A 27,301-nucleotide genomic window follows, 5' to 3' on the forward strand; every position below is an offset into this window, starting at 1 on the left:
AAAATGTTAGACATTACTACGAAATCTACAGTGGAGTATGTGGTTTATTTATGCAAGAAAAATGGTGCACTGGCACTCTCTACTATACTACCTCCCACTCATACCCCAGTTAGACCTTAGGAAAGCCAACTCAAGGGGAAAACTTTGCAAAATAAAACAATATCTTTGTTTTATTGTTTGCAAAATAAAACAACATCCAGTTTCTCTGTCTCACACTGATCCAGGATGGAGAGGACATAATAGAAATTAACACCACAGTGCTTGGAACTGTGTGATAGATCAGCTCCATCAAATAGATCAATGTGGACCAATGGATGTCTCCTACCACCAGAAAGGATGGAGTGGGAAAGAAGATGGGTAAAAGATGAGGGTGTTAGTTAAGGACTCCCATATAAAATTTGAAACCAGAGTAGATTGGGAAAGGAGGATGAGTTAGTTCCCCCCAATATTTCCCATGTTATTTTTCTCTCATCCTTTGGGATTCATCATGAATTATATCAACCAAAACAGTGACTATCCTCCGAAAGGGAGGAGACCAGCTGTTGATCAAGGCAGTCTTGTTTCCACCTTCCACTCTCGACCACTGCGCCACCAGGGAAGCCCTCATTTCCCTTTTGAGTGTTATATTTCTGGTGCCCTAGAGATATGGTCCCAGAAGTCAGGGATCTAGCCTGCATTTCCACTGACCTCTTCATTCAAAAACAGTTTTTGGCCAGACTTCTCATGTGTGGTTAGAAGGAGAAGGATCTTGGATGAAGAAGAGGGTTACACCAGTGTCTTTTGGGTCAAGGGCAGAGTGCGATATTGGGAGGACCCTGGCCCTGGAGGGCAGGCAAAGGACTTGGAGGTGGGGACAAGTCTTGGTGAAGAGGGAGGAGAATGAAAAGGAAACTGGAATTGACAAAATGGCCCCCATAGAGGCTCTCCACGGGCTGCGCACACATCCTCCTTCCTTGTCTTCTTCAGTCTCCCTCCAGGGGCGGAGAAGATGGGAGATAAGAGGGGTGAATTAATGTATAGGGAGAGGACATAGGGTCTATGAAATTGGGTTGTGTAAGATAAAGCAGGTGGGAAAACAGATAAGCAATGGTGTCAAAAATAAGAGGTGTAATTTCTAGTGCTTTCCTGATACTCACTAGGAATGTAACCGTGAGAAATCATTTTACTTCTTTAGCGCATCTACAAAGTTGGACTGTGGTTGCAGAGCCTGTGGAGATTCTGTGGTTGTTCTTTTTTTTTTTTGAGGAACGCTTCCACAATTTATTACAGTGACCGAAGCACAGTGATGCAGCCCAGCCGGGGTCTGCCCCTGAGGAGGATGTAAAACGACATTGTTCTGTCCTCAATCCTTGGAGTCCCTACTTCATCCATAGGTGCCCCTTTATTGTATTGTAGTTTAGTGGTAAAAACTTGGGTCAAGAAGAGCTACGTGAACATTTATGTTTAATTCTGTGGTTGTTCTGTTGAGCTTTATAAATACCTTTTCTTGCGATCAGATTTGATACCTCAGACCTGGCCTTCACACACATAAAATTGAATATTCTAGACATTTAAAAAATCTGGACAGTTGGATTTCTATAACATTGTGGTTAAAATCCAGAATTTTACATAAAGTTCCTTTAAGATGACAGAGTGGGATTAGGCAGGGAAGAGAAGGGTGGAGAGGCATTTTGGTTATTTTTAAATCACTCCTTTGTTCTTCACATACCAATAGGATTTACTTTCAAGGCACTGTTTGGGAAATGACAGACTGAATTCAAGCTTCAACTGGAAGGCAGTCAGTGGTTCCCATATTTCTCATGTTCATTCACTCGGGTTTCTTTATGTTAAAAGAGGAGTGCTTCCCAGAAATCGCCGTTTTTCTTGACTGTTGCTAGGAAATAAATTCAGACCACACAGCATTTACTATATACCGTGGGGTGGAGGAAAATATCGGTAGAAGATCCCTACCCTGATTTCCATTAGAGGGGAAATTTTGACCCCAAACAATTTAATTAAGTCTAGCCCACTCCCCACATTAATAAAGTGAACAGACATTAAAAACTAATGCCAATTTCTTTTAGGATTCTGGCAGGCCCTGCCAGAGGACGCAAGAAAAAAAACTTTATTTCACAGTAATGAGGACACAGTGACACAAAGAACAGGACACAGTCCTGGCTCACTGAGGCAACTGTGCCTTTTCTTAACCTGAGTTTAAACTGCACTGACTCCCAAGTATAGTTTGTTCTTTGGGGATGTGCTTACTATAATGGACCAACGAGTAAACAAACCAGTAGGTCAGCAGTCCCTTTTGGTGAATGTAATGGAAAGGAAACTGGAATTGACAAAGCTGCGTTCACCTTTGCCCACTGGACTGAAACCCATACTGGCCCGTCTTCCTTCCATCTCAACACCTGTTCTGCTAAGGGTAATGAGCCTCAGCCATCCAGTGGGCTGAAGCCTGAAACTAATCACAACTCTAGGACTTAGACTTGGAACATGGTCCACTGGATAGGGAAAGAATCTAGAGGAGGCAATAACTGGAGCTTTGTCAAAGAAGGACTTGGAGTCTTAGAATAGAGAAAGGGGTGAGGCATCCTAAATATAGAGACCCAAGTTGGGAGTGGAAGGAAAGTTTCATAAGGGGTTCCCCACCACCACCACCCTGATGGTTAGGGGACTATGGTAGACTGAATAATGGGCTATGAAAGGTATCCCAGTCCTAAGCCCTGGAATCTGTGATGGATTTTACATGGCAAAAGAGACTTTGCAGACATTTGCAGATGCCATTAGGGAAGGATCTTGAGATGGGAAATTATCCTGGATCATCCAGGTGGGCCCTCAATGTAATCACAAGTGTCCTTATAAGAGAAGGGCAAAAGGAGATTCCACAACAATGAAACTACAGAAGCAGAGACTGGAGTGATGACGAACCAAAGATCACTGGCAGCCACCAGAAGCTTTGGAAAAGCAAGAAAATGGATTCTTCCCTGGAGCCTCCAGAGGACCAGCCTCGGTCCATATCTTGACTTTAGGCCAGCAGAACTGATTTTGGACTTCTGGCCTCCAGAACTGTAAGAGAATAAATCTGTGCTGTTTTAAGCCACCAAGTTCATTGGGATTTGTTACAGCAGCCCCAGGAAACCAATACAGGGACAAATGTGAACTAGGAAGAAAGAAAGCTATTTTTTCAGGCGCTGTGCATGGGAAAATGTGGGGAGGAGATGGAAGGGATGTGCAGCCTGCTTGGAGAGGGCTTTAGGAGAAAAAAGGAGGGGCTGCTGCTTCCAGAGCCACCTCCAGGCATGTAAGAGGCACTGATGATAAGGACAAGGGTATTTTTAATGAACTTTTGCTGTGCTTTGTGAATGAAACCCATCCCTATTTGGGTATGTTCTCAAAAGACTGGGAAGTGGTATATTTTCAGTTAACATTTATTTATGATGGAATGTCATTTTTTTCCATTAATTCTGAGTAAGCTCAGAGATCTCTGGATTCTATACTGTGGATTTTAGGAGAACTTATCTGATGTTTTGGACTTAAAATGGGGGGTATTCAGCTGCATTTCGAATTTGTCGTCTCCCGAGCCTAGTTCAAGAGAGCATTTCACTATGACTTCCAAACTTAAGGGATAATAATTGAAAAGAGTGTCGTGTCCATTAGACACACTGCAGTCATTTTGGACTATGGTCGTAAAGCCAAAAGGACATAGCAGAGAGAAACCATACTGAGGAGAAGTCACAAATAGGATTCAGTGTTTTTGTCAAAGAACCATGCTTAGATGTCATTATACTCTTCATTTCCATGAAAATTAAAAATTCCTCGATACGAAATGAGATTCGTTTTTAACCCAACCTCAATGGAGACCCTTTCTTTCTTTCTTTCTTTATTTGGCTGTGCCCTGTCTTAGTTGCAGCACCTGGGCTCTTCATTGCAGCATGCGGGATCTTTAGTTGCAGCGTGCAGACTCTTAGTTGCAGTATTTGGGATCTAGTTCCCTGACCAGGGATCAAACCCAGGCCCCTTCATTGGGACTGTGGAGTCTTAGTCACTGGACCACCAGGGAAGTCCTTGAATACCCTTCCTTAAGAAGATAGGTCAGTGGCAGACATCCTGGTTTGGTTGAAGGCTTTTGTCCAGCTCTACCGGCAGAGACCAGGTTCCTGGAGAATCTCCCTGACAATAGCTATTAGCTTCTTGAAAATGAAAAAATTCATAGGAAGCACTGTGCTATGGAGACTTGGGGACAAAGGTTGATTTTTAGTCATGGTTAGAGCAGTCCCTGAAATGAGACAAGAATGAATAGACCTGGAAGACAAAGTGAGAGTCTATAAGCGTCGCTTTTAAGGGTTATTTCTAGCTTTGAAGATAGACAGTCTCACTGCCTTTAGATGGACTATATGGCAAGGTGGAGAATAGCTTAGATTCATACATTGAGTCATAAATACTAATCAACAAGAGAGAAATAAAAGGTGGCATATAGTGAAAGACATCCAAGGGTAGCTTGCCTTTATGTAGGAAAGACTTGGTGAATTGTCTTCTTACGGAGAACATAGACCCTGGAAGGGGTATTAAATGTTGATACCGATGAGGTCAACCTCTTAGAAAATTTCAAATTTCCCAGTTCCTCATTTTCATAGAACAAAGGTTGACAAGCAAGTAGGCTGAGCATAGCCTATCTTCCACGGCACAAAGAAAAATCTTATCCACCCAGTACAAGAGAAAATTTTTTAAAGGGAGTAGGCTGGAAATGGGAAGAGGACTTGGATTACACAAAGCAGTGGTCCCGTCTCATAAAGAATGTGAATTTAGGGCTTCCCTGGTGACACAGTGGTTGAGAGTCCACCTGCCGATGCAGGGGACACGGATTCGTGCCCCGGTTCGAGAAGATCCCGCATGCCATGGAGCGGCTGGGCCGGTGAGCCATGGCCGCTGAGCCTGCGCGTCCGGAGCCTGTGCTCCGCGACGGGAGAGGCCACAGCAGTGAGAGGCCTGCGTACCGCAAAAAAAAAAAAAAAAAAAAAAATGAAAAGAGGAACTGTTCCAAGCAGTGTGACGATCTTTAAGAACAAGGTCAAATTTGCAAGTGCTGGCTACAGTAATCATTTCCCTCCCCCAAGAAAACAGATCTTTTCAGCTGAATATCAAATGTTTATTCTTTAGTTTCCTACTACTACAAAAATGTATTTCATAATTAGCTCCTCTTAAAACCAGTTTTTATTTCACAGAAATTGTATTCTTTAATAATTCACTTTGAAATGTACAGGGCTAAGGATGAGGATGCTTCAGGGCACAACTTGGACGATCAGGAGAAGCAGACCACACGAGAGTGGGCCTCCCCACTTGACACCCACGCAGAAACCTGCAAACAACTCAGAGAACACCTCTACCAAGACAGCCAGGTTGCCCAAGTCAGCGAAACACCGTACTTGATTCAAATTACACGTTCAGTACTGTACTGTACATATCCAGCATTACACATGCTTAAAATAAGTACGTATAATGACATATCAGGCCTCACTTTTAAAGTAAACCGTAAGCAGGCAACTACAATTTTAAAACTACTAAATAACCCCTTTTTTACCTAAGTTGAAAATATTGTTGCATACACATTGGCTGCTTCAGAAGCCTTGGGTATGCAGACAGGAAGTGGAGAAAGTATTTCAGCTAAGAATAATCACATGTCACATGTACTTAAGAATCTTTCCAGCTAAACCAAATTCAAAGGAAGACTGCTTTGAAGGGTCAGGGTCAGTTTCCAGGCTGAATGGTTTCTAGGAGACGGAATCATACAGATGTTCCTTGACACATCTGTGCCTCTTCACAGATCCTGGAGGAAAATGCAGGCAAACCCACTCTGGTCCCCAGGGTGACTTCAGCCTTTGGGGGCAAGAGCACCTGTTTGTCCTGGCTAAGCGGAGTTTCTCAAATTCTGGGAATTCCACCCAGGTCTGGATGGCTGCTCCAGGCTGATGGGGGCTGTTTCAACCTATAAAGCCCAGAGGCAGCGCAGCTATAGTTTGGCAGTGACCTCTAGGAACTGCAGGTTTCATGCTGAATAGATCATGGGTTCTATCTCCCAGGACAATGCTTGACAGTGAAAGATGGATTCCTTTGTTTGCTTGCAATTTTAGCATGATCTCCAAAACTAGCCTAGCTTGTAATTAATAGCACCATGAAAACACAGATAACGGTAGAAAAGAATATCAAAAAACGAAGTCACTTTTGATTCTGGGCAATGTTTCCTACTACTGGTGTCAATGAGTCAGCAAAGTAAACCATTTGAACTGAATTTGGGAAAATAAGATATCTTTCTGGAGCAAAACGTATGCTTATTTAGGGAGAATATAGGCAAGTTATATTCACTAGGCTGCAGCTATATATATGAAACTAAGCAGCAGAAGGAAAAAACGTAGACATAGCTCCCAACTCAGCGTGTCTGTCAAGTACTTATGTGGAAGTACTTTTAAAAGGAAAATTGAGGGCAGAAGAAGGCACCTAAATTGCCTGTGCAGTGGTCAACTGGGCTTCAGAAGTTGGAGAAGAGTACTGTGTTCCACTGTATTAGTAGGCTATCCTTACATATCCACACCTCAGAGATAAAATTACTGCAGTTTTGAAGCATCTCCCTCTACTGCCTGATTATAAAATACTCCTCCCTACAGAAAGAAGAGGTAGTCTGTTAGTGAAATGCAGACAGACTCTGGCCCTCAGCTGTCCATTTGCTTTGCAGATTCCATACCCTTGACCTCTTTAAAACATTTTTATAGATGTGTTTGTTCTCCTGGCTGATGCATTGCTTAGAAGCAGATCTGAAGACAGGGTTTCCATCCCAGTGAGGTCTGTTTGTTGAGCACACACAAGCTGGGCTTTCTATAAAGCTAGTTGCGAGAGGGTATTTGTTTTGAGAGAACTCTAATGGTACTAAGGCAGTCTGTTAAAATCTCTATTGACTGATATAGTCACTGGTCCAGACGGAACAAAACATCAGCAAAAGATGTACGTAGTCAAATCAAGTCAGACTCTCTGTGGTCCAGGAAATAGAGAATCTTGCTCTTCAAGTTGGAGGGAACTGGCCAGTGCGGCTCACGCCTGGGTGCCAGAGAGTTCCAAATTACGGGTCACATCTGTAACAAAAATTTAGCATAAATTCTTTAAAAGCTCTCCATGTGCCAATCCCCTTCAGCAAGGCTTCCCCTTTCCTCTGCCTCTTGTAAACATGCACACACACATGCACACACACACACACACACAGGCAAACACATACCCCGTCCAAACTCTTCTTTATGCTTCAAGACCGAGCACCAATTCCACATTTTCCATGGAGTTTTACCCAGCCCACTCTTTTTTTTTTTTTTTTTAATTCATTTATTTATTTATATTTTTGGCTGCGTTGGGTCTTCGTTTCCGTGCGAGGGCTTTCTCTAGTTGCGGTGAGCGGGGGCCACTCTTCATCGCCATGCATGGGCCTCTCACTGTCATGGCCTCTCTTGTTGCGGAGCACAGGCTCCAGACACGCAGGCTCAGTAGTTGTGGCTCACGGGCCCAGTCGCTCCGTGGCATGTGGGATCTTCCCAGACCAGGGCTCGAACCCATGTCCCCTGCATTAGCAGGCAGACTCTCAACCACTGCGCCACCAGGGAAGCCCCCCAGCCCACTCTTGACTCTTTTTGCAAACTTTGTCTGAACTCTACTGCTTTGCAATTAATTGAGGACTTTTTTTTTTTTTTTTTTTTTTTTTTTTTATGCGTTACGCGGGCCTCTCACTGTTGTGGCCTCTCCCGTTGCGGAGGACAGGCTCCGGACGCGCAGGCTCAGCGGCCATGGCTCACGGGCCCAGCCGCTCCGCGGCATGTGGGATCTTCTCAGACCGGGGCACGAACCCGTGTCCCCTGCATCGGCAGGCGGACTCCCAACCACTGCGCCACCAGGGAAGCCCTAATTGAGGACTTTTAACGCTATCACGTGACTCCACCCTCCATGCAAACATATTACCTCTCCCAGTGACATTATAAACTGAAGACAAGGACTGTCTTAGGTCTTCCCTCCCTCTACCCAATGCACATTACTCAGCACCGTGTTATTCACATAATAACAAATATTTGACAGAAGTGCTGAGTCATGCTCTGCCTGGAATTGTTTAGTGTAATGCTGTCGGAATACAGAAGAAAGACCCTGCCTACCCTCAAGAAGGTAGCCCTACACTAGAGCTACACTCTGGCCTACACTCTGGCCATTTTCAGTTACTATTTGTTTACATGTAATTGCAAGATATATGCTAGGCTTGGTAGATGGGGCATGAAACTACCCCCCTCTGATTTCAGCTGCACCACTTCTGAGTATGCTGACTATTCTAGCAAAATAGCCCCACCCTGCATTTCTCTGCTTTTCTGCCTCAGGGCTTTCTCTGAAGGCTTAAGAGCAGCCTCATGGCATGCACAGAGCAAGACTCAGGAACAAAGGAGATTAATGCATCCTACAGGCAACCCCAAGCCAGTGGGGATGGGAGCCGATGGATAAATGCCCCATTTGCCATCCTTCAGAAGAACAATTCTGGGAGACATCTGTATACGTCTCAGAAGTCCTGTGGCCTCTAGCTGAGATCTTAGTAATGCAACCTTCATCTGCTTTTCTGCCTTTCCTGTCTCCCTCTCCCTGTTCCCTCACCCCTTCTTCCTTCCAAATAAACTACTTGCATTCAAGTGTCTGTCTCAGGGTCTGCTTTCAGGGACCCAAATTAAGATAGACACATTATTACAAGCACAGAGATTGAGAGAAAAGATTTTTTTTTCCAATAGCAGAATAATGAAACACAAGCTCTTTGCTAGTGTCAAGGCTATGGTATCAACTCTCTGAAGAACCAAAGGATCACTGAACACCAGAAGAAACATCAATTTCTTTCATCTAAAAAAAATGAGGGCTAAAGGAGATTTAGCCCCTTCCCGCGCTTTAATTCCATGATTACAGGTGTTTTGTGCATCCCTTTTATACAAGTCCTTTACCACTGAGTGGTGGCAAAAATGCAGTGGCTTCTGTCTCATTATACACCTTCCATCACTGCAACCTCAAAGGCATAAGATTTACAAGAATGGATATTTCAGACTTTCTGGGATGGTCCTCAACTTAAGAACACTGCAGTTGACAACACTCACTCTGAATGAAAAAGGTCAAAGTCCCACCTAGCTGACTTCCACAGCCATCCAATTTCTCTAACCATGCACATTTTTTACGGTGAAATAACAATATCTTCACCAATTTTTCCTTCTTCCCCTTGGGAATACCAGCTCAGATCTTTCCTCCAAATCTCAGTCGAAAACCTTCATATCTTTGTATCCCCCACAGTGCCTCACTCAGTAATTTACACTAAAATGATATTCAATAAATCTCATCGTATGACTTAATGAACTTTTTAACAAGGAAGACTTAGAATCACCCCAATTTTTAAAATATTGATTGGAAGATTGCCTTGATACCATAGGGGTTTATGCACTTTTTGGTTTTTTTAATAGTGGTTTACAAACATGTTTTCAATGAACTAGAGAGAGCATCAATTCAGTTAAAATGAAAATATGACTTTTTACAGAAAATACTAGAGACATTTTCCCTTCCTTTAAAATAAAAAATTAAAATCCTAGGCTTCATGTAAAGAACGCTCTTCCCTTCCCAAGCCCCCATGTGTCACTGTACCTGTGGGTCCAGGCTTTTTAGCGGTGTTCACTGCTGCCATGAACATGTATTCACTATTAAGGTCGTGCATGCTGGAAGGATACTTCTGCAAGAAAAGTCAGAAACGTGGTTTGTCATCTGCTCTTCCCCATCTCCATTCCTGTGGGGGATGTGTTTGTGTATTTGTTACTGTTTTCTATTCTTTGTTGAAGCAGTATGTGACAAAGTGTTATAATGTGACTTAGGCTCCTGACTTTAGGCTAAGTAGGAGAACAATATGAAAAGGGCTTCAAATAGAAACTGTTTCTGCTCAATGTCTTTTCTCATTTATGCCTTTATGTTCCTTCCCCAGTAGACTTAGACCACGGGGCTGATCTTCCTCTCTTCCTTCTTTATCTCTTTTCAAATTCCCTTCTGACACAGATATATGCACTGTATGGCCAACCATCACACTATGGATATACTTGAGGATGCTAACACCCTTGCATAATATGCAAAATGGTATAGGTTCTTTGATTGAGAACCTGTTTTGTGATAGACTAAAGAGAATATCCCCCGGCACAGAGAGATTTTGGTTGTTATCGGTGTCGTTATTCTTTCATCTTTCTGCCTAGCTTTTCAGTGGTTTTCTTTAAAAGCAAGGAGTCCTAATAAGTTACCATGTAAAGAAGCTGACAGTTTCCTTCTCAACTACTGATGGTGCCCTACAAGACTTTCTCACTGATTGTTTTTTAATTGACTGGTTGAGGAAAATTTTGTTTCATCTGCCCTGACTTTGGAAACTTAGAATCAAATTTGCAGCCCACGTGTAATAATTTTTAAGTCAGAAGCATCTATTTTTATCTTTTAACCCTCCTCCCTCCTCCCTGCCTTTTTGTCTTTCTGTGGCCCCAATTTCCTTCTCTTTTGTGAATAATAATAATGACATATCTCTTTGTAAGCCACTGAATTCCTTTTGGAATGAAGTGGCTATAAAGTAAATAAGCTTCTGTTCCAAGTTAGTAGTTTAATTAGTAAGCATATCTGGAGGAAAAGAAATCATCTACCTGTTGATCAAATTACTCTGGCAAGAGCAGTACATACTTTGATGAGTAAATAACTGCTCATATTCCTCAGTAAAGCCAGTGCAAGAAAAGATCAATGTTGCTCACCTTTTTTTTTTTTTTTTTTTTTTTTTGCGGTACGCGGGCCTCTCACTGCTGTGGCCTCTCCCGCTGCGGAGCACAGGCCCCGGACACGCAGGCCCAGCGGCCACGGCCCACGGGCGCAGCTGCTCCGCGGCACGTGGGATCCTCCTGGACCGGGACACAAACCCACGTCCCCTGCACTGGCAGGTGGACCCCCCCACCACTGCGCCACCAGGGAAGCCCTGCTCACCTTTTTTGTAAGCCAACATGTAAGGACACATCCAAAAATGCACACTACAACAAAAGCCGCACATCCTATGGGTAACCAGAACTTCAGCTGGCAACAAACCTGTGATTCTGGGTTGGAAAAAAATTAAGGTGAGGAAAAGCTCTCAGAATCAAATCTCCTCTGTCAGTGCTGAATCACAAGTTCACTTAACAAATTTAAAAGAGCTGTTTAAATTAAACAGCTTGCCATAAAGCTTGCCTTCGTTACAATCATGAAATCCAGTAAACAGTAAATAAATAACATCATCTCAGTGTGATAGCAAGGATCCAGAAACTAAAAGCAAAAAGACTCTATGCACGTATATGTCTATAAATGTGGTTAATAGAAAAGACTTCACTATCTATGTTTTTGAAAAAGAATAAGTAGGAAAGTAAAGGTATAAAACTATTGTTTTCAATCATATCACTTAATTCCACAATTCCCAGCACAAAACCCAAACCTTAAACTTTAGGTGAATAGAAGCACAGCCATTAAGCCCTGGGTTTGGATATTTCTCCTAATTTTTTTTCCTGATTTTCAATGGCATGTGTGTTTTAGAGACAATGTAACCTATTTCTAACTCAGCAGTCTGTATGATTAAATTTCATATTACTGATTAACATAATTATTTTTGTTATTAATAAACACCCTTGTATTGATATATTTCATCATAAATTATTGCCATCAATTGCACCGAAATGAACTCCAACACAAGAGATATTTATTTGTTTAACTGTTTTCATTAGTGAGAAAAATTGTTAAAATGCCTATGTACTCTTAAGTCTAGAAGATTAAAACAATGTCTTACCGTAAATATTCAAATATTCTTTGCTTAGAATATCTACTTGAAAAGGAGGAGGATCAAAAATTGATAGTTTGCAGATGTAATAGCTGGCATGAGAACTGTCCAAGTTATACAGAAAAAAAGAGACACTGTTATTGGATAACTGAAATTGACAGACGTTCAGATTCGTGATGGACACCTTGTCTCCGCTTCCCTTTGTTTTAGTGAGATCACAGAGTATATTATTTCCTTTCAACAGCTGCATTTTAAATTGTTGGACAGTATCAGGGTATTTGCATAAAATTTGTACACCTCCATTGTGAAATATAAACATCTCAGACGTGGCAGAAGCATTGAATTCTCCTGGATAAAAAAAAAAAAAAGCAAAAGTGACATTTTATGATTCTGTTGACCTAATCATTATATTTGAGCACAAAAGTCATCTCTTCTCTTCATAAAGTCACCTTTATTGCAACAAAATGAAGGAACTTCACAACCAAAAAATAGAACATGAAGGTAAAACTGTGTCTTGGGAAAAAACCTAACCAGAGACTTTTTATCATATATGAATATATAATATGTAATATATTAAATAACATATTTACATAGTATGAATCAAACAGAAATTGTTCCTGCCTTTGGGCAGATTTCATATTGGAGACAGATGATGGATAAATATGAAGTTATGCACCATAATTCATGCTAGGAATGAAGTACTATTCAAGTAAATGTAGATGGGTTCACATTTTGATTGGAGAATCAGATAATTAATGCCACTTGGAGAAAGTGACATTGAAAATTGAAATTGAAGGAGGATTAGCACTTTAGTCAAACAATGAGAGATTTGGGGAAAGACATAGTTTAGGGAAGAAACATTTTAAAGCACAAAACAGCTTAAACTAAAAATGAATGGTTATATAAGAGTATATATTTACACTATACCCTCCCGCTAGAGAGTGAAAGAACAGATGAATCATTTTCAAATGATAGAAACATGTCTTCTCTGAACCTCATCCATTGAGAACTGAATCAAAGTCTGATGATAAAAGTAAAGACCCAGATTTTTGTTTACTTTTTCATTTTTTAAAATAAATTTTAGCTTATAGGAAACCAAGGTTGTTTTTACAAGTTACATGGGGATCACAGAAGAAGGAAACTGAAATGGATTTGGTCTGGTTACAGATTCTGAGTTATTCAGTTATAAGTTCAAACAACTCTTTGCCTTCCTTTTTCTTTTTCTTTTTTCTTCTTTTTTAATATGACTTTTAATAAGTCTCATGCTGAAATTGTTTGGGAAAAATTATTAGCATGACAGTTTTTAGCTTAAATTTTGAAATTCCTGTTTTTATTCTTGAGAAAACTATGTAACAAGTATAAAGAAGTTTTAAGGAAAAATATTACCTGCTCCTCCTTTTCCAGTGAAATAGAAATACCATTTGTGCATTTTTGCTCTTTACCTTCCAGACATATACTTATTTTATATAGCAAACCTATTCCTTTTGTTCTTCTGTTGGCAGTTAATGTTCTATCATAAACATTCCATTTTTTATGTAGTCATCATACTTATCCTTTTTAATGGCTATATAAAAGGGCATAATGTTCATTTATCATAACTTGTTAAAGCATTCTACCAGTGTTGACTGTTGGGGTTATTTTCAGCATTTTGATTTTATGTAAATATTTTGACATGTGGGCAAAATATTTAAAGACTCTGAAAACACTCTGTACTGCCATGTTGCTTTTGGAAAGAACTGTTCCACTTTACAACAGGACTAGCGTTACCCTCCTGGATTCACTTGTCATGGCTCTGCTTACACCAGTGTGTTCATTTTATTTAAAATTTACCATAGCTACTTATTTTTCCTAGTACCTATAGGCTTTAATTTATATCTCTCATATTGCTAGGGAATAGATTTTCAACTTGGGGATTTGATTGTGAAAACACAAGCTTTCTAGCTTTCAGTATGGTGGTCCAGATTATTCAAACTAATTCCCACACCAAAGCAACCAAAGATGCTGAATGAAATGTCTAAAAATATTAATGTAAAGGATTGAAGAGCTGAAAAAAAGAAGAAATTACTAGATTAAATTTGAAGAACCAGAATCCAGAGAGATAAGCAAAGGTTAGAAGTTGCTTTTACTTTGAGAGCATGTGCTGTTCTCCCAGATTCACACTTCTGTTTTCATGTCTCAACTCCCAGAGTCTGAAAACGAGAAATCTAGTAAAAGACATTCTCCTCAATAAGCTCCTCAAAATCCCAGAGGGCTACATCCTTGGAATACAGGTTAAACCAGAAGTAAACCAGCCTTCATGCAGATCATAGCCCACCTTCAAATCACTTCAGTGGTCCAGAAAATCTCAATAATTGAACTTTGTCTAAGGTGATTTTGGATTATTATTACCCCTAAGCTTTTGAAAGTAAAAATGCAAACTATTGCAGAAAGAAAAGGTTTACATCCTAGGCTTCAACTCATATCTACAAATAATAATTATAATGACAAGCATACCATAAAAAATAATCTGACATGCAAGGAAACAAAACAACAACAGACTCCAAAAACAAATACACAATTATATATTTAAATTATCAGATCCCCCAAATAAAACAATTAAGCCTTCTGTGTTTAAGGAAATAAAAGACAAACTTGTAATAATATCTATAGATCACAGGAAACTTAAAGAAAAAAAGTCAACTAATTTGAAAAAGAACCAACTAGAATTGGCAAAAAAAACCACACTGAGATTACAAACTCAGGAGATAAGTTAAGAGCATATTAGATGGTTAAACAGAGCTGTTGAACTGGAAAATAAAACACAAGCAGATTTTTAAAAAATATGCACATCTAGACAAATCATAATAAAAATCCTAAAAACAGCCAGGGAAAAGAGACTGACTACCTTCTAAGAAGCAACTGTGAGACTGACAGGTGGTATCTCAACATCAACAGTAAAAGTCATGATACAGTGGAATTACACCTTATATCTTTAGAGTACTGAAAGAAACTGTCAACCTAAAACACATTGTCTAGGAGGCTAGAAAAGGTGTATGTAACTTGAGACTTTGATAAATGAAGTACGCATGTTGTGATTTCTTGCATAATGACTAAAAGAATAGAAACAGAATATATAACCCAAATGAATATCTCAAAATTCAGTATGATGCTTCTGTATAAAGGGGAAAAGGAATTGGAATCGGGAAGGAAAACACAGGGTGGAGAGGCTTCTGTGGGCTGACAATGTTTTACCTCTTGAACTGTGATAATTGTAGGAGTAAGGTAGTATGTTTTGTAACTATTCGTTAAATTGTACATTTATATTTTTTCACTTTTGTGAGTAGATGTTTTGTTCTAGAATAAAATAGTTTTCAAGTATAAAGAGGAAAAATAATGCTTGTTTCATTTAAAGAACTGAAGGTAAATACAAGCAAAAGGGAAAGGGGAAAAACTCATCACATGAGAATAGGTGCAACCTACATTAGATTAAAGTGAAAGATAATTTGCATGGGGACTTATTTGTCTGAAAGTAAATTATGTTGCACTACTATTGCTTTGATGCTTGTCTTTACTGTCTATTGCAGAAGATAAAATCAGTGAGCTGGTTCACAGTTCCTTTAGAAACGTTCAGAGCAAATTTCCCAAGGACTTTAGAATGGCAGCGTGTAAACCACAAAGAGATCTTGGAACAAAAGTGTCTGCGGCCACCTTGTGCACACACAGACATAGATGCGTTGTCTTCTACTTCTGAAGATGATTTTGTCAGCAGCTTTTTCTCCTTTTGGGCCCACACTATGACCTATAACCCAATGCAAGATGAAATATAATGGTTGGCGGTGCAGGGTGATAGAAGTGCAATGCAGTGGTTCCCAAGGAAACCAGAGGAGAATTCTGGCTTTGCCATTAGCAAGTCTCTGTGACAAGGATACCTCTCTAGACTTTAGTCTCTTCAGCTGTGAAATAAGGAAGTAATACCAAGACATCTTAAAGTTCTTTCCAACATTTACTCTCTATGGATTCAGGATGAGAACATATCTAGATGAGACCATGAACAACTAAGAGAGCTACTAGTTGGCTGTTGGGTTCTCCAGAGGAGAAACCATGTTTCCATAATACTCTCTCTGTCCCAGCATCTTACTGGGCTTTTCCATGAAGTCAGGAGAAATGAAAATTAATGAGACGATCTTCCTGGCCCATAATAGCTTTTAGGTATGGCAAGGAAAACGCTCCAAGTTTTTCTTGAGTGACAGTGCCATTGACATCAGAGGAGTAACTGGAGATCCCAAAGTGTCATTTCTACTGGACACTCTTAGTTATTCATTTTACCCTTTTTAATCTAAAAACTACCTAGGTCACCTTTTTATTATTAAATGTGGTGACAAGAAGCCTGACTTAAGTGTCCACATACCCGATGCTTAAACTTTCCATCTGGAAAACGATTTGGCAGTTCTTGGTCTTCTATTTGAATGTTTTCAACTAAAGGAATCAGATAGGGGATTTAATCGATTGCTTCACGATTACTTTGGCACCTGTAGAACAGATATGCTCAAACACCTAATCACAAAATCTCCTTAGTCTTTGATGATATTTGAAAAATAGTATCAAAAGGAGATCATCCCTATAATCATGACTAAAACATTTAATGGATCGACGGACAATTTAAGGAAAATCTGAATATGTTAGTTCCTTATAACTGCTGAAGCAGCTAGAATCTTTTCTGCACCTTCCCTGGATGTTCTTATCTCCAAGTCTAATATTCAGTCAGGAGTACTGGTACGATAGCACCATTTTTTATACCTGTGTCTGCTTTGATTGGGTGTCAAATCTCTTTGGTCAGTTCCCCTGTCATAACAGTAGTTGAAAATTGCAACTATTCCCCTCATCAATCTCTTTCTTCTTGTTCTTTCTTCCCTTATATCAAGCTTAAAATCACTCCACATACCACTTTTTAATATAAAATTATCCTCCAAAATATCCTCTCACACTATATTTGATATGTTCCTCACTCTCCCTACCATAACCATCTCCATTTCCAATCCCCATAAGCTCTCATATATAGTCTGTACATGTTTCAGACATCCTGTAAACACCCCTACCTTCACACTTGTGTTTCCTGTAACATGATTCAACTTCTGCCCAGCATCATACACAGCCAAGCCTAGCAAACACACAAATCATACAGCAAGTCTGTCTGATGACCCAGACAGATTAGATTATTTGTCCGAGGTCACACAATTTTTGGGCAGATGAAAGATTTGGGGTACAGTCTGAGGTTGAAGTTCCTCTAGCAACAACAAGAGGAAGTATAATGGAAGCAGGCAACCACATGAAGCTACAAAGTGGTCACTATAGACTGAGTCTCAGAAGATCACTGTTGAAATCCTTCTACAGGAAGAAAGTCAAATTTCCTGCCCCTCTCTTCTATTTCCAGTAGAATCTACCCATTTCTCCATCTAAGCTGCAACTGGTCCAAACCAGCATTATCTCTCTCTGGGATGACAAGAGCTTCCTAACTTTCTGCTCTCACTCGTGCCCATTCACCATCCACTCTCCTCAGGGAAACCAGAATAATCTTCTTTATAATCAGATAGTATACTTGCCCTGTTTATAAAACATCCAGGGCCTTCCCATCTCATTTCAAAGAAAATCTAACTCTTTACGCTACTTTCCATGACTTGCGTGATCTACCCTATCCCGCTAACACCATTTTATACCAGTCACTCACCACACTGCAGTCACACTGTTCTCCTTTCTATTCTTCAAACACAAGAAGTTGGTCTCCGGCGCTTTGAATGTGTTGTTTCTTTGCCTGGAATGTTATCTCTGATTTTCACGTGGCTGCTTCTTACTTCTCCAGCAACCATTGACCACTCAATCCAAAACACACCACACGTCATTTTCTAACATATTACCTGAGGTTGCTGTCTGCTTTGTTTTCTTGTTTACTGTCTGGCTACCCCACTATAACATAAGCTTTAAAATGAGGGACCTTGTTGATTTTATTCACAGATTCATCCCAAGTATCTACAATAGCACCTGGTAAGTAGTAAGTCACAATAAATATGTATTGGATGGTTGGGTGGATGAATGGATATGTAGATCTCAGTGATGTTATAAATCTGGGGAGATAAAGCATAGACTATAGAATATAAGAATCAAAAGGGCTTTTAAAAATTATTCAGTTAAGCCTTTCATTTTAAATTGTACCCTTAAATTTATCAAGCTAAAATGGGGCCAGAAAACTGAGTATCTTTCCCAGGATTACATAGCTCATAGCTGGGACACGATCCCAGGGTTAGCTACGGCATGTTGCCTTTCTTCTGCAGACAAGTATGTGCAAATATACAATCAAGTTCAAAAGACACCTCCTCAACTGGGATGTCAGGTTCTAATGAATATTATCTGGCTGAGCTATAAAGAAGCACGTTCTTTAACTATTATAAATATCTACCAGGTTCATAAAGACTTGTTTAGATGGTTGACTATTCTCTTGGCTCTTTTGAGTCTATAGAAGGGAAGACATGTTTAAACCTGGTTATTATTTGTATCCTCTAAAGTGCAGAATCATTAAATTTGCCCAATGGATGTCCAGGACAGGTGCCTCTGAACCAATGATTGTTTAATACATCCAGATGTTTCATAACCGGAGCACGTTAGTGATTTGCAATGGAAACACCATGCTATAAAATTTAGCATTTAATGCATTGCTAAAAACACAAACAGGAATATGTTCTCTTGAATCCTGGTGATGAGTCTAAAAATCTGAATATTCAGACTTCATTTTCACTTTGCTACCATATCTGTTTACTTCTTGTTGGTGCTCCTAGATTATTAGTACTCTAGAAAATAGCTGCTATATCTTAATCACATTGACTACCATGTCTAAAGGGTGCAATCTTTCCAATAGAGGTTCAAACCTGTTAACTGCTGCTATGATTTTTATAACATTACTGTTGATATCAGTAGACTAAGGTTTCAGGAGTAAAATCAGAATGTTTATATCAGATGATTTCTTTAGATCTTCAACATTTTTAAAAGATAAAAGCATTTGCATATTCTTTGGGGGGAGCTGTTAAGAAAAAAATCTCTGAAGAAAAGGGTCATTCAGCTGAGAATCGCATTATGATTCAGAAGTTTATTTACAAATTGATTCTTTTACGTCTAAACTATTTCATTTCTTCAGTGTAAGATTGTCTTGATAGAACCCATCCTGCCAGGACTCTTTATAAGCAATTGTATTATGCCTGGTTGAAAATCTTTTAGCAAAAACACTTAGAAAACCCACACAGTGAAGGGGATATTAGACTGATCAGCAATTTCACTTTATTCTCCTTAACTCAGACTTCTAACCACAAACCTCCACAAAGGTCTGAGTGATCGAAAGATAAGGGTTCCTGAGTTTGCAATTATTGATAGTGTTTATTAAAAGTATTTTCTGTAATCCAACAATGATAAGCTTTAGCTTAGCACAGCACATGAATGTGACATAAGAAGTGAAGTTCTAAAAATTGCAATGTTTATATTAGGGTTTTGTTACATTTGATCTTTCCCTAAGAAATTCTGGCATTTAAAAAATATGCTTTCTGCCACTTTTTTTTTTTAACCTCTCGTAAAACCACTGTCATTTCTTATGCGTCTACTAGCTAAAACGTTTGGAATCCCGATTAGCAGATTTTTATATATGCATAATTTCTATATTTACATTATTATTCAAAGGCATCCATAATCTAAAGTAGTGATTGAAATCGGTAGCAAGGGTAGGCAAAATAAACCCAATCCCAAGTCTTAACATTTGCTGAAAAGGAAGTCAAAAAAACATGAAGAAAAAAAGTAAGGAGAAGGTTAAAAAGGCAAAAGACTCTGAGCACACCTGCACGTGCACACACACGCAGACACACACACACACAATGTGTGACTTTTTTATTCTCCAAGGAACTCTGTAGAGGGGGTAAAACAGCCTTTGATGCTCTGAAATGCGTAATGTTTTAAATGAATGATTGATTTTCTCCTTGTAAAAACTGATTTTCTTTGTGAAAATGGAAAAATCTCAAAGGTGTTGTAAAACTTTGTAGCGATATTTACAAAGTAATTAGAATAAACTCTACTCTCTACTCCAGTAACCCACACCTTCATCTCCAGCCCACTCCTTCCCTTGGCTTAGTCCCTTATTTCCAGTTTCCTTTCAATATCTCTATCTGGATGTGTCCCCTGACACATCAAGAGTAACATTTCCAAACTGAACTCAGCATTCACTCACCTAACCCAAGTCCTGTCCTTTAAGGCATCAGGACCTCAGAGTCTTCCTCATTACTCCCTCTCTCTGACTGTCCTGATCCAATTGGTCACCAAGTCCAGTTGACTCTAGCTCATGGATGGTTTTTCCCCATTCCTATTGCCAAACTAGGACTTTTTCACATCTTCCTTCATCTGTGGAAGCATCTTCTTGACTGGCCTTCTCAACAGCAGTCTCTCCCCCCAAATCTATTCTCCATGCTGCTTGCAAAATTGTGTTTCTAAAAAGCATTTCACTGCCCAGTTTGAAAATATTCACTACCTTCTTGCTTATGAGGTAAAAAAATAAATCAATTTTCTTGGAATGACACAAAATCCTTTTACAATCTCAGGGACCATATAGCTTAAAGCTACGCCATACTTTTTGGCCATTACTTTTTCATTGTTACTTCTGTCCCCATAGACTAGAATATCCCATTACCCCTTTATTTGCTTAGAAATCCTCATTCATTCTTTAAGAACCACTTTAAAGAACCGCTTTGTCCCTGAGACCCCCAGACAAAGACTCCTATCTCAATGATTTCAATAAAGCTTTGTTTATACCAATATATTTATAATGTGTATAAGCTTAGATCATAATTATTTTTGTCTGTCTTCCTAATGTAAACATAAACTTCACAAGGATAAAGACTGGATCATGGTCACAAATAATCCTAGGACCTGGAATATATTAGATGCTCAATAATAATAAATGAATGAATGAATAGAAGAATATCGAAGCTGAGCATGGTTGGTAAATGTCCTGCAATGAGGTGAGGAGGTGAGCAAGAAAAACAGAGCAGGGGATCCAATTTACCGGATAATGGAGGATGCTTGTTTCCAAGTCCAAAGGCAAAGTCTCACACTGAATGATGCCCAATCAATTGTCTGAAGCCCAATAGTTCTGGAGTTATATAAACATCTAAGCTTTCAAAAACTTCCAAATAATAATAATAATTGCAACTTACAAGCATTGCATGTTTCCCATGTATTAAGGTTTCCAATTCATTACATGCAATATATCATTTGATGTTCATAACAACATTTGACATCAGATTTTCTATTTTTATTCCTATTTTACAGATGAGGAAACTGAGGCTTGAGTAACTGGCCCCAGGTCATAGAGGCAAAATGTGGTGGAGCCATGATTTGAATCCAGACAATTTGACATCAGAGTCCACATTTCTAAGGAGCCGCTTAGTCCAATGATCTAGTCCAACCCCTTAATTTTATAGAAGCTGAAGCACAGAAGCTAAAGAGACTTGCTAAGAAAAGAGAAGAAAAAGAAGCTTTTAACATTAAGCTAGATTTGGAAGTTATTTTCAAGTATTTCTTTTCCTTCAAGATGTATTGGGTGTATAATTGTCCCAAATACTTAAAGTAATATTTACATTGGTGCCACATATGTATTCTATGACTGAAAATGTTATTAGGCACCAAAAAACATATAAAAATTATTTATTTGATGTGAAAATGCATTGTTTAACATACCTGTTTCCCTAGACAGCCTCATTCATGGATCATTGTGTGTTGAGCTGCCCTGTGTACTTAAACCTGCAACAAAGTCTGGGTCCTTGCTCTGATGGGATCTAAATTCTTGATAAGTATTCTGTAAGTTATCTGCCTGTAGAAATGTAAAAAGATGTATTGACATCTACAAGAAACTCTATTATAGTTAAATGAGAGCAAACAGGAACTACTAGGAGATTTTGCTTGTCTTAGTACAAAATGAACAAAATTTGAATTGTAAGTGCAGTAGAGGTTTTGTTTCTTGTTTTTTTCATGAATGAACTTTTTTCCGTGCTAAGCCCTAGGAGAGTGTAAATGTTGGCTATAAAAGTTTGATTTCTTGGGCTTCCCTGGTGGCGCAGTGGTTGAGAATCTGCCTGCTAATGCAGGGGACACGGGTTCGATCTGGGAAGAACCCGTCTGGGAAGATCCCACATGCCGCGGAGCAACTAGGCCCGTGAGCCACAACTACTGAGCCTGCGCATCTGGAGCCTGTGCTCCACAACAAGAGAGGCCATGACAGTGAGAGGCCCGCGCACCGCGATGAAGAGTAGCCCCTGCTTGCCACAACTAGAGAAAGCCCTCGCACAGAAACGAAGACCCAACACAGCCAAAAATAAATAAATAAATTAATTAAAATACCCATAATTTTAAAAAAAAGTTTGATTTCTCATATTCAAAAAGGTTCCATTTAAGTGATTCTTTGTTGCTTGTTGGAAGTACCATGTCTATGGCAACACACTCAGAAAAACAAAAGACTCTTTCAGAACTAGTGGTTGACTGACTCAAAATTCTTGAGTCCATCACCTCCCTTTAAAGACAAACTGCTTCTTCTTAGCTTTTCCTCATGCAAAGTAGATGCAACCATCAGTATGTTATACGAGAGCCAGAGGAGGTTCGTAGCCCAATTTCTGACTCTCTTTTTAAACTTGCCAATCTCAGTCTGTTTCAATCGACCATACAGGCCAAACTGGAAAAAAATTTCTTGTTGACCAACAGCTTTCATTTGTGTTACATGTTTTCTACATATTTAAGTTCCACTTTCCAAAGTATAATTCTGAATTTTCCTGAAAAGATATTGAATGACACATTCTTATTTTACTTAGAATGACGAAAACGTGTCATTTAGTAGACTCAATTTATTAGAAGAGCAGTAGCACAGAGATGCCATTTATGGAGTAAACGGGCTCTTTTCTTTGGGTATTGAAGGCTACAAATGATTGGTATATATGTGTGTGTGTGTGTATACATATATATTTATATATGTATATGTATGTGTATGTATATACTGGGCTTTGAATTTGCAAAGCCCAGTACATCTTTTTATGTATAAAACATATTCTTAGGACAGGGAGACACCATAAGCTGTGGGTTTTGCTCAGTTTACAACTGTGAATACTGAGGCCAATTATTTTTTACATCAAACAAGTCTATGGATACACAGTGAGCAAAGCTCAGATGAGAATTGAGGTCCTCCCTACACACCTACATTTTGTTTCTACCAAGAATGGGAATATGCTGTTAGCAATTTTAAAACTATAATATTCCATTTCATCTGAGGGAGTTGTTAACAGCCACGGCAAGTTATGAAATTCGTTTTGCTCACTAATGATGAAAAACCAAGGATCTCGAGATCTTACATAAAAATAATAGGCATGTCTAAAAAGAAGGAAAAAAGACAAAGAAATAACTAAACAATTACTGGGAGAAAATATCCCCGAAATTAAAAAAACCCCAAAACACCTGAAGTCTGCAGATTGAAAAGGCTCACTCAATCTCAAGCAATGTTAATGGAAACACTCACAGAATTAGGCATATCCTAGTGGAATTCCCGAATTCGCTTGTTGAAATGAATAACAAGATTCTAGCAATACTTTGTAATCTACTTGGAAACTAATGAGAGGCAGACTAACATGGAACTACTCACGTGCAACCCTAGAAGCCAGCATACAGCGAGTGAATACCCAGAGACTATTAAGAGTGCAGTCCAGGAATCCTACTCCCAGAAAAGATGTTAGTCACCCATCAGAGTAAAGGAAGACATCTTTACCCATGCTGGAATTCAGAGTTTGAGGTATCTGAAGAAAATAATGGAAGTCTTCTGATCATTGGATAGGAACAAGGATGACAAGACAGGAGCAGATGGCAAGAGTGATGCTGCCGCTGAAAAATGGTGAAGTGAGTATAAAGAGTTCTTGAACCAGAAGAGAAACACTGTCAGAGGAAATTTAGCAATGATCTGCAACTACAAGTTTTCAATTATTTCAACAAAACCCATGTATGGGGCAGGGGTTAAGGGGAAAGCAAGAGAGTGAAAAGAGAACATTCCAAAGTTCTCACGTCACTGCGGGGGATGGGAGGTGGGGTAAACACGTCAAGCAAGGCTACCGTCATTATTTACTTTACTACAATAATAAATAGATATTCAATTAAGCTGCTCTGAACATGATAATGAATTAGTCAACTAGGACGTGTGGTCAACCTTCCAAATTACAGAGGGAAAGAGGGGAGTTAAAAGAAACTTCCTCATACCAACAAAAATAAAAGAGAATACCACAACCAAGGAAAACAGAAATAATATTGAAGGAGTGCAATCAATATAGGCTTCTTGTGCTGAGTGAGCATGCCCTGAATTCATCTATTGAAAGAAAAGATGGACAATGTGGATTTTTAAAATTCAGCATGAACACTGGAAGGAGGTGCTGGGAGGGGCTTAAATGTCAACTCAGCTCCCCAGGACTCTCCCTGAGCTCTGGGGAGGGGCAGGTGCTGGAAGCGCCAGAGGGCTGGTGTTTTTGGAGGCGATGGAGTTCAGGAATCACTGCTTCAATGCCTGGGTGACAAAATCAAGGCTCAAAATGAGCCCGAGGGTTACCCTTCCAGCTTCCACCCTGAACATATCATTAGACATGCACATTTATTAAACACCACCCAACCTTGGTCATTCCCACTCCACTGCTTTTAAAGTGGTCTTTCCCAAACCAGAATTCATCAGGTCACCCGCGTGGTCTCCATTGCCCATAATGTCTAGAAAGAGTGTCTTCTAAATGCAGACAGAATGTCTCATTTTTCTCAGATCCTTTTACAATTAAGAGCCTCCTATTGTTCCAGAATCATTAAAAGAAGATGACTTTGCTAAGTTTTACACTGAGATCAACAGAAGACTGAGAATCACCAAGATTTCTTTCCTCTTAACTCACCAACCGAATAACAAAACTGATGAGAATTTCTCTCCTTTGAGATTCATGTTATATCTCCACTACTTCAACATGGTGTGGAAAGAATGTGGATATTGGAATCAGACATATTTGAATTCTAATCTTGGTTCTGCCACTGATTACTAGGTAACCAAACACTTAGCCTTTCCTGGTCTGAGATTCTTCAAACATTAACTGAAAGTAAGAATGCCTACCTCTTCATGGGATGAGAAAGCCTACATAGGTGGGAGCATTAAAAATATGCCAAAGGAAAGGATCTGCACGAGCTTAGTTGACTTCAGTTTGGTTCTTTACTTTGCATTCAGAGCCTTTAAAATGGTAGTTGCTGGATACGTGCATTATGGTGATATTTTGAATATGAAGATTGTTCAGTAGTTTACCATCTCCATCTAGCCATTTGTGTGCCAGTTTTGCCACCTGTCAAATAGGATAGCAGCTTGCCCATGGCATGGTTTTCTGTTGATGAGGGGGAATGTTGGTTTTATTCCATCAGAATCCAAGATAAATATCATTCCAGAAGTATAGTTTATTCATCAGCTTAATCTGCCAACTAGAAATAATTCCACCTAGGCTCGATCAGTCCTTCCACAGTGGTAACACCATTGCTAATTCAAATCTCCTGAGCATAGTATCACCACCATAAGTGCCTAAATGGGTTTGGCATATTGGTTGCTTTTTAGCAGTACAAACCCTTCAATGACTTGAAGCAATGTTCTTGGAAGAAAATCCACAATCCTTCACATGGTGCATATGGTCTGAGTGGTCTGGTCTCTGCTTTCCTTTCCTGCCTTATCTTGCACCATCCCCAACCCCTTTCCTCTCTGTACTCAGGCACATCCACTTTCTTCCAGCTTCCTGACTTACTTCATGCCTTCCTGCCACAGGTCCTTTGCACTTACTCTTTTCATGATATGGAATGTTCTTACCCACCATCCCACCATTCTCCCCATTTATTCCTATTTGTCCCCCAAGGCTTAGCTCAAGTGCCACTTCCACAAGAAAGACTTGGATGAACCCATCCCCCAACCACCCCTCCACACCCACCAGTCTATGCAGGTTTCTTTGTTACATCCTCTGACAGAACTGAGTTCTGCCTGTAATTGTCATTCATTCATGGGATTATTTGATTAATGTCTCTCTCCCAGCCATTCAATTAGCTTCATGAGAGCAGGGGCTGACCTGGTTTTGCTTATCATTGTACACACAGCAGCTGGCACAGTACCTCCTGCATGGCAAGTGCTTGGCGCTGAAAGAATGGATGAGTGAATGAATGAATGGTTATCAATTCCAAAGCTATTCCTTTGTTGCTCATGCAGCTAAAGGATTCCATTGGGTTGTATAAAAGCCATAGTTTCACAAGCAAATGGCCCCAAACTGCCCTTGGGACCTTAAGTAGATTCTAATTCCTCATTCCTCTTTCCTCTTTATTTAAGAGCATTGGAGCCACCTTGAGCCACCACAAGATCAAATCTTTGACCAACACATTTTTGTTTTTTAATTCTTTGGAGAGAAAAATAAAGTCTATTTTTGGTACCACTGCAAAACTTATTTCTAAATAAAGTTACACATACTAAAACTTCTGTCTGCACTTTTAGTGTGAGTAGAACTTCCCAAGGTAATATAATTTCACTTTGCTTTTTCTCAGCCTCAAGAACATGAGGCTCAGACTTAAAGATGAAACAAAAATAATAGAAAATGTACCAAGTAAGAAGCAGCAGAAATACATATTAATTTCATTGTAGGTAACATTATTTAAAGTATTCAAGTAGAGTGTGATATATACCATGTAAGAGAAAGAATTGAGGACTTCAGAATGATTTTTTTAATGTCTACAGAGGCTAGAGAGTGTTTTTACATCATCCACTACTCCGTAGCCTTTTAGAAGGACCTTGACATTAGTGTCGAAAAAACTCTGTGGCAGCCAGGGCGTTTCTGACAAAAGACCACCCAGATAAGATTAAAATCAAAATCCTTCTTTTCAAAGCCCTTCCATCTTATTTTCTCCTTCAGAAAGAATCCCCAGTCCAAATGCCAGGACTACTTAATTTTCATTCTGTTGACACAAGTCATTTTGCCTTTCATCTGTCTCTGAGAACAGTAAGTCACTCTTCTACTTTATCCACTAAAAAGTAACTTCAAGCAGGTAATTTAAAGTTTTAATGATCCAACGAGACTTTTTTCTTCATCTTAAAACAGTGACATAAACGTCCTTGGCCATGGACTTGGGCTCTTCTCTGAAAACAAACAAACAAAAAAAACCTTTCTATTTGGTGCCTAACTTTTCCAATTGGTTTTTCTTAATGTTCACTTGAATTATAACTTAATAATAAATATTCAGTAGGTCACTTACCTGTTAGAACTTCAACTTGGAAGCAGAAGAGAAAGAAATACCAGAGATCTGACTTCATGTTTGCCAGAAACAAACACAATTTTCTCCTTCAGTGCTTAAAGCTGCCAGTGAATTCATGTCCTCTGCTGTTTTCTG

At 39.4% G+C, this 27,301-nt stretch overlaps 1 protein-coding gene across 2 annotated transcripts; it reads right to left on the reverse strand.

Moving 5' to 3' along the window:
- Positions 1–5,120: 5,120 nt before the first annotated feature.
- On the reverse strand, positions 5,121–27,301 carry ICOS (inducible T cell costimulator). Of its 2 annotated transcripts, none has more exons than XM_032638544.1 (5): positions 27,167–27,301; positions 11,849–12,187; positions 11,023–11,129; positions 9,667–9,751; positions 5,121–7,106 (listed from the first exon to the last, which is right to left on the reverse strand). In XM_032638544.1, exons 1-5 carry the CDS (start codon positions 27,222–27,224, stop codon positions 7,066–7,068), a joined length of 630 nt encoding a protein of 209 aa, XP_032494435.1. In that variant the 5' UTR covers positions 27,225–27,301; the 3' UTR covers positions 5,121–7,065. The 2 variants fall into 2 exon arrangements, with proteins under 2 accessions (XP_032494435.1, XP_032494436.1); XM_032638545.1 differs by lacking the exon at positions 27,167–27,301 and adding an exon at positions 21,581–21,665.

The sequence above is a fragment of the Phocoena sinus genome, chromosome 7 (genome assembly GCF_008692025.1).
Source record: "Phocoena sinus isolate mPhoSin1 chromosome 7, mPhoSin1.pri, whole genome shotgun sequence".
Lineage (NCBI taxonomy): Eukaryota > Metazoa > Chordata > Mammalia > Artiodactyla > Phocoenidae > Phocoena > Phocoena sinus.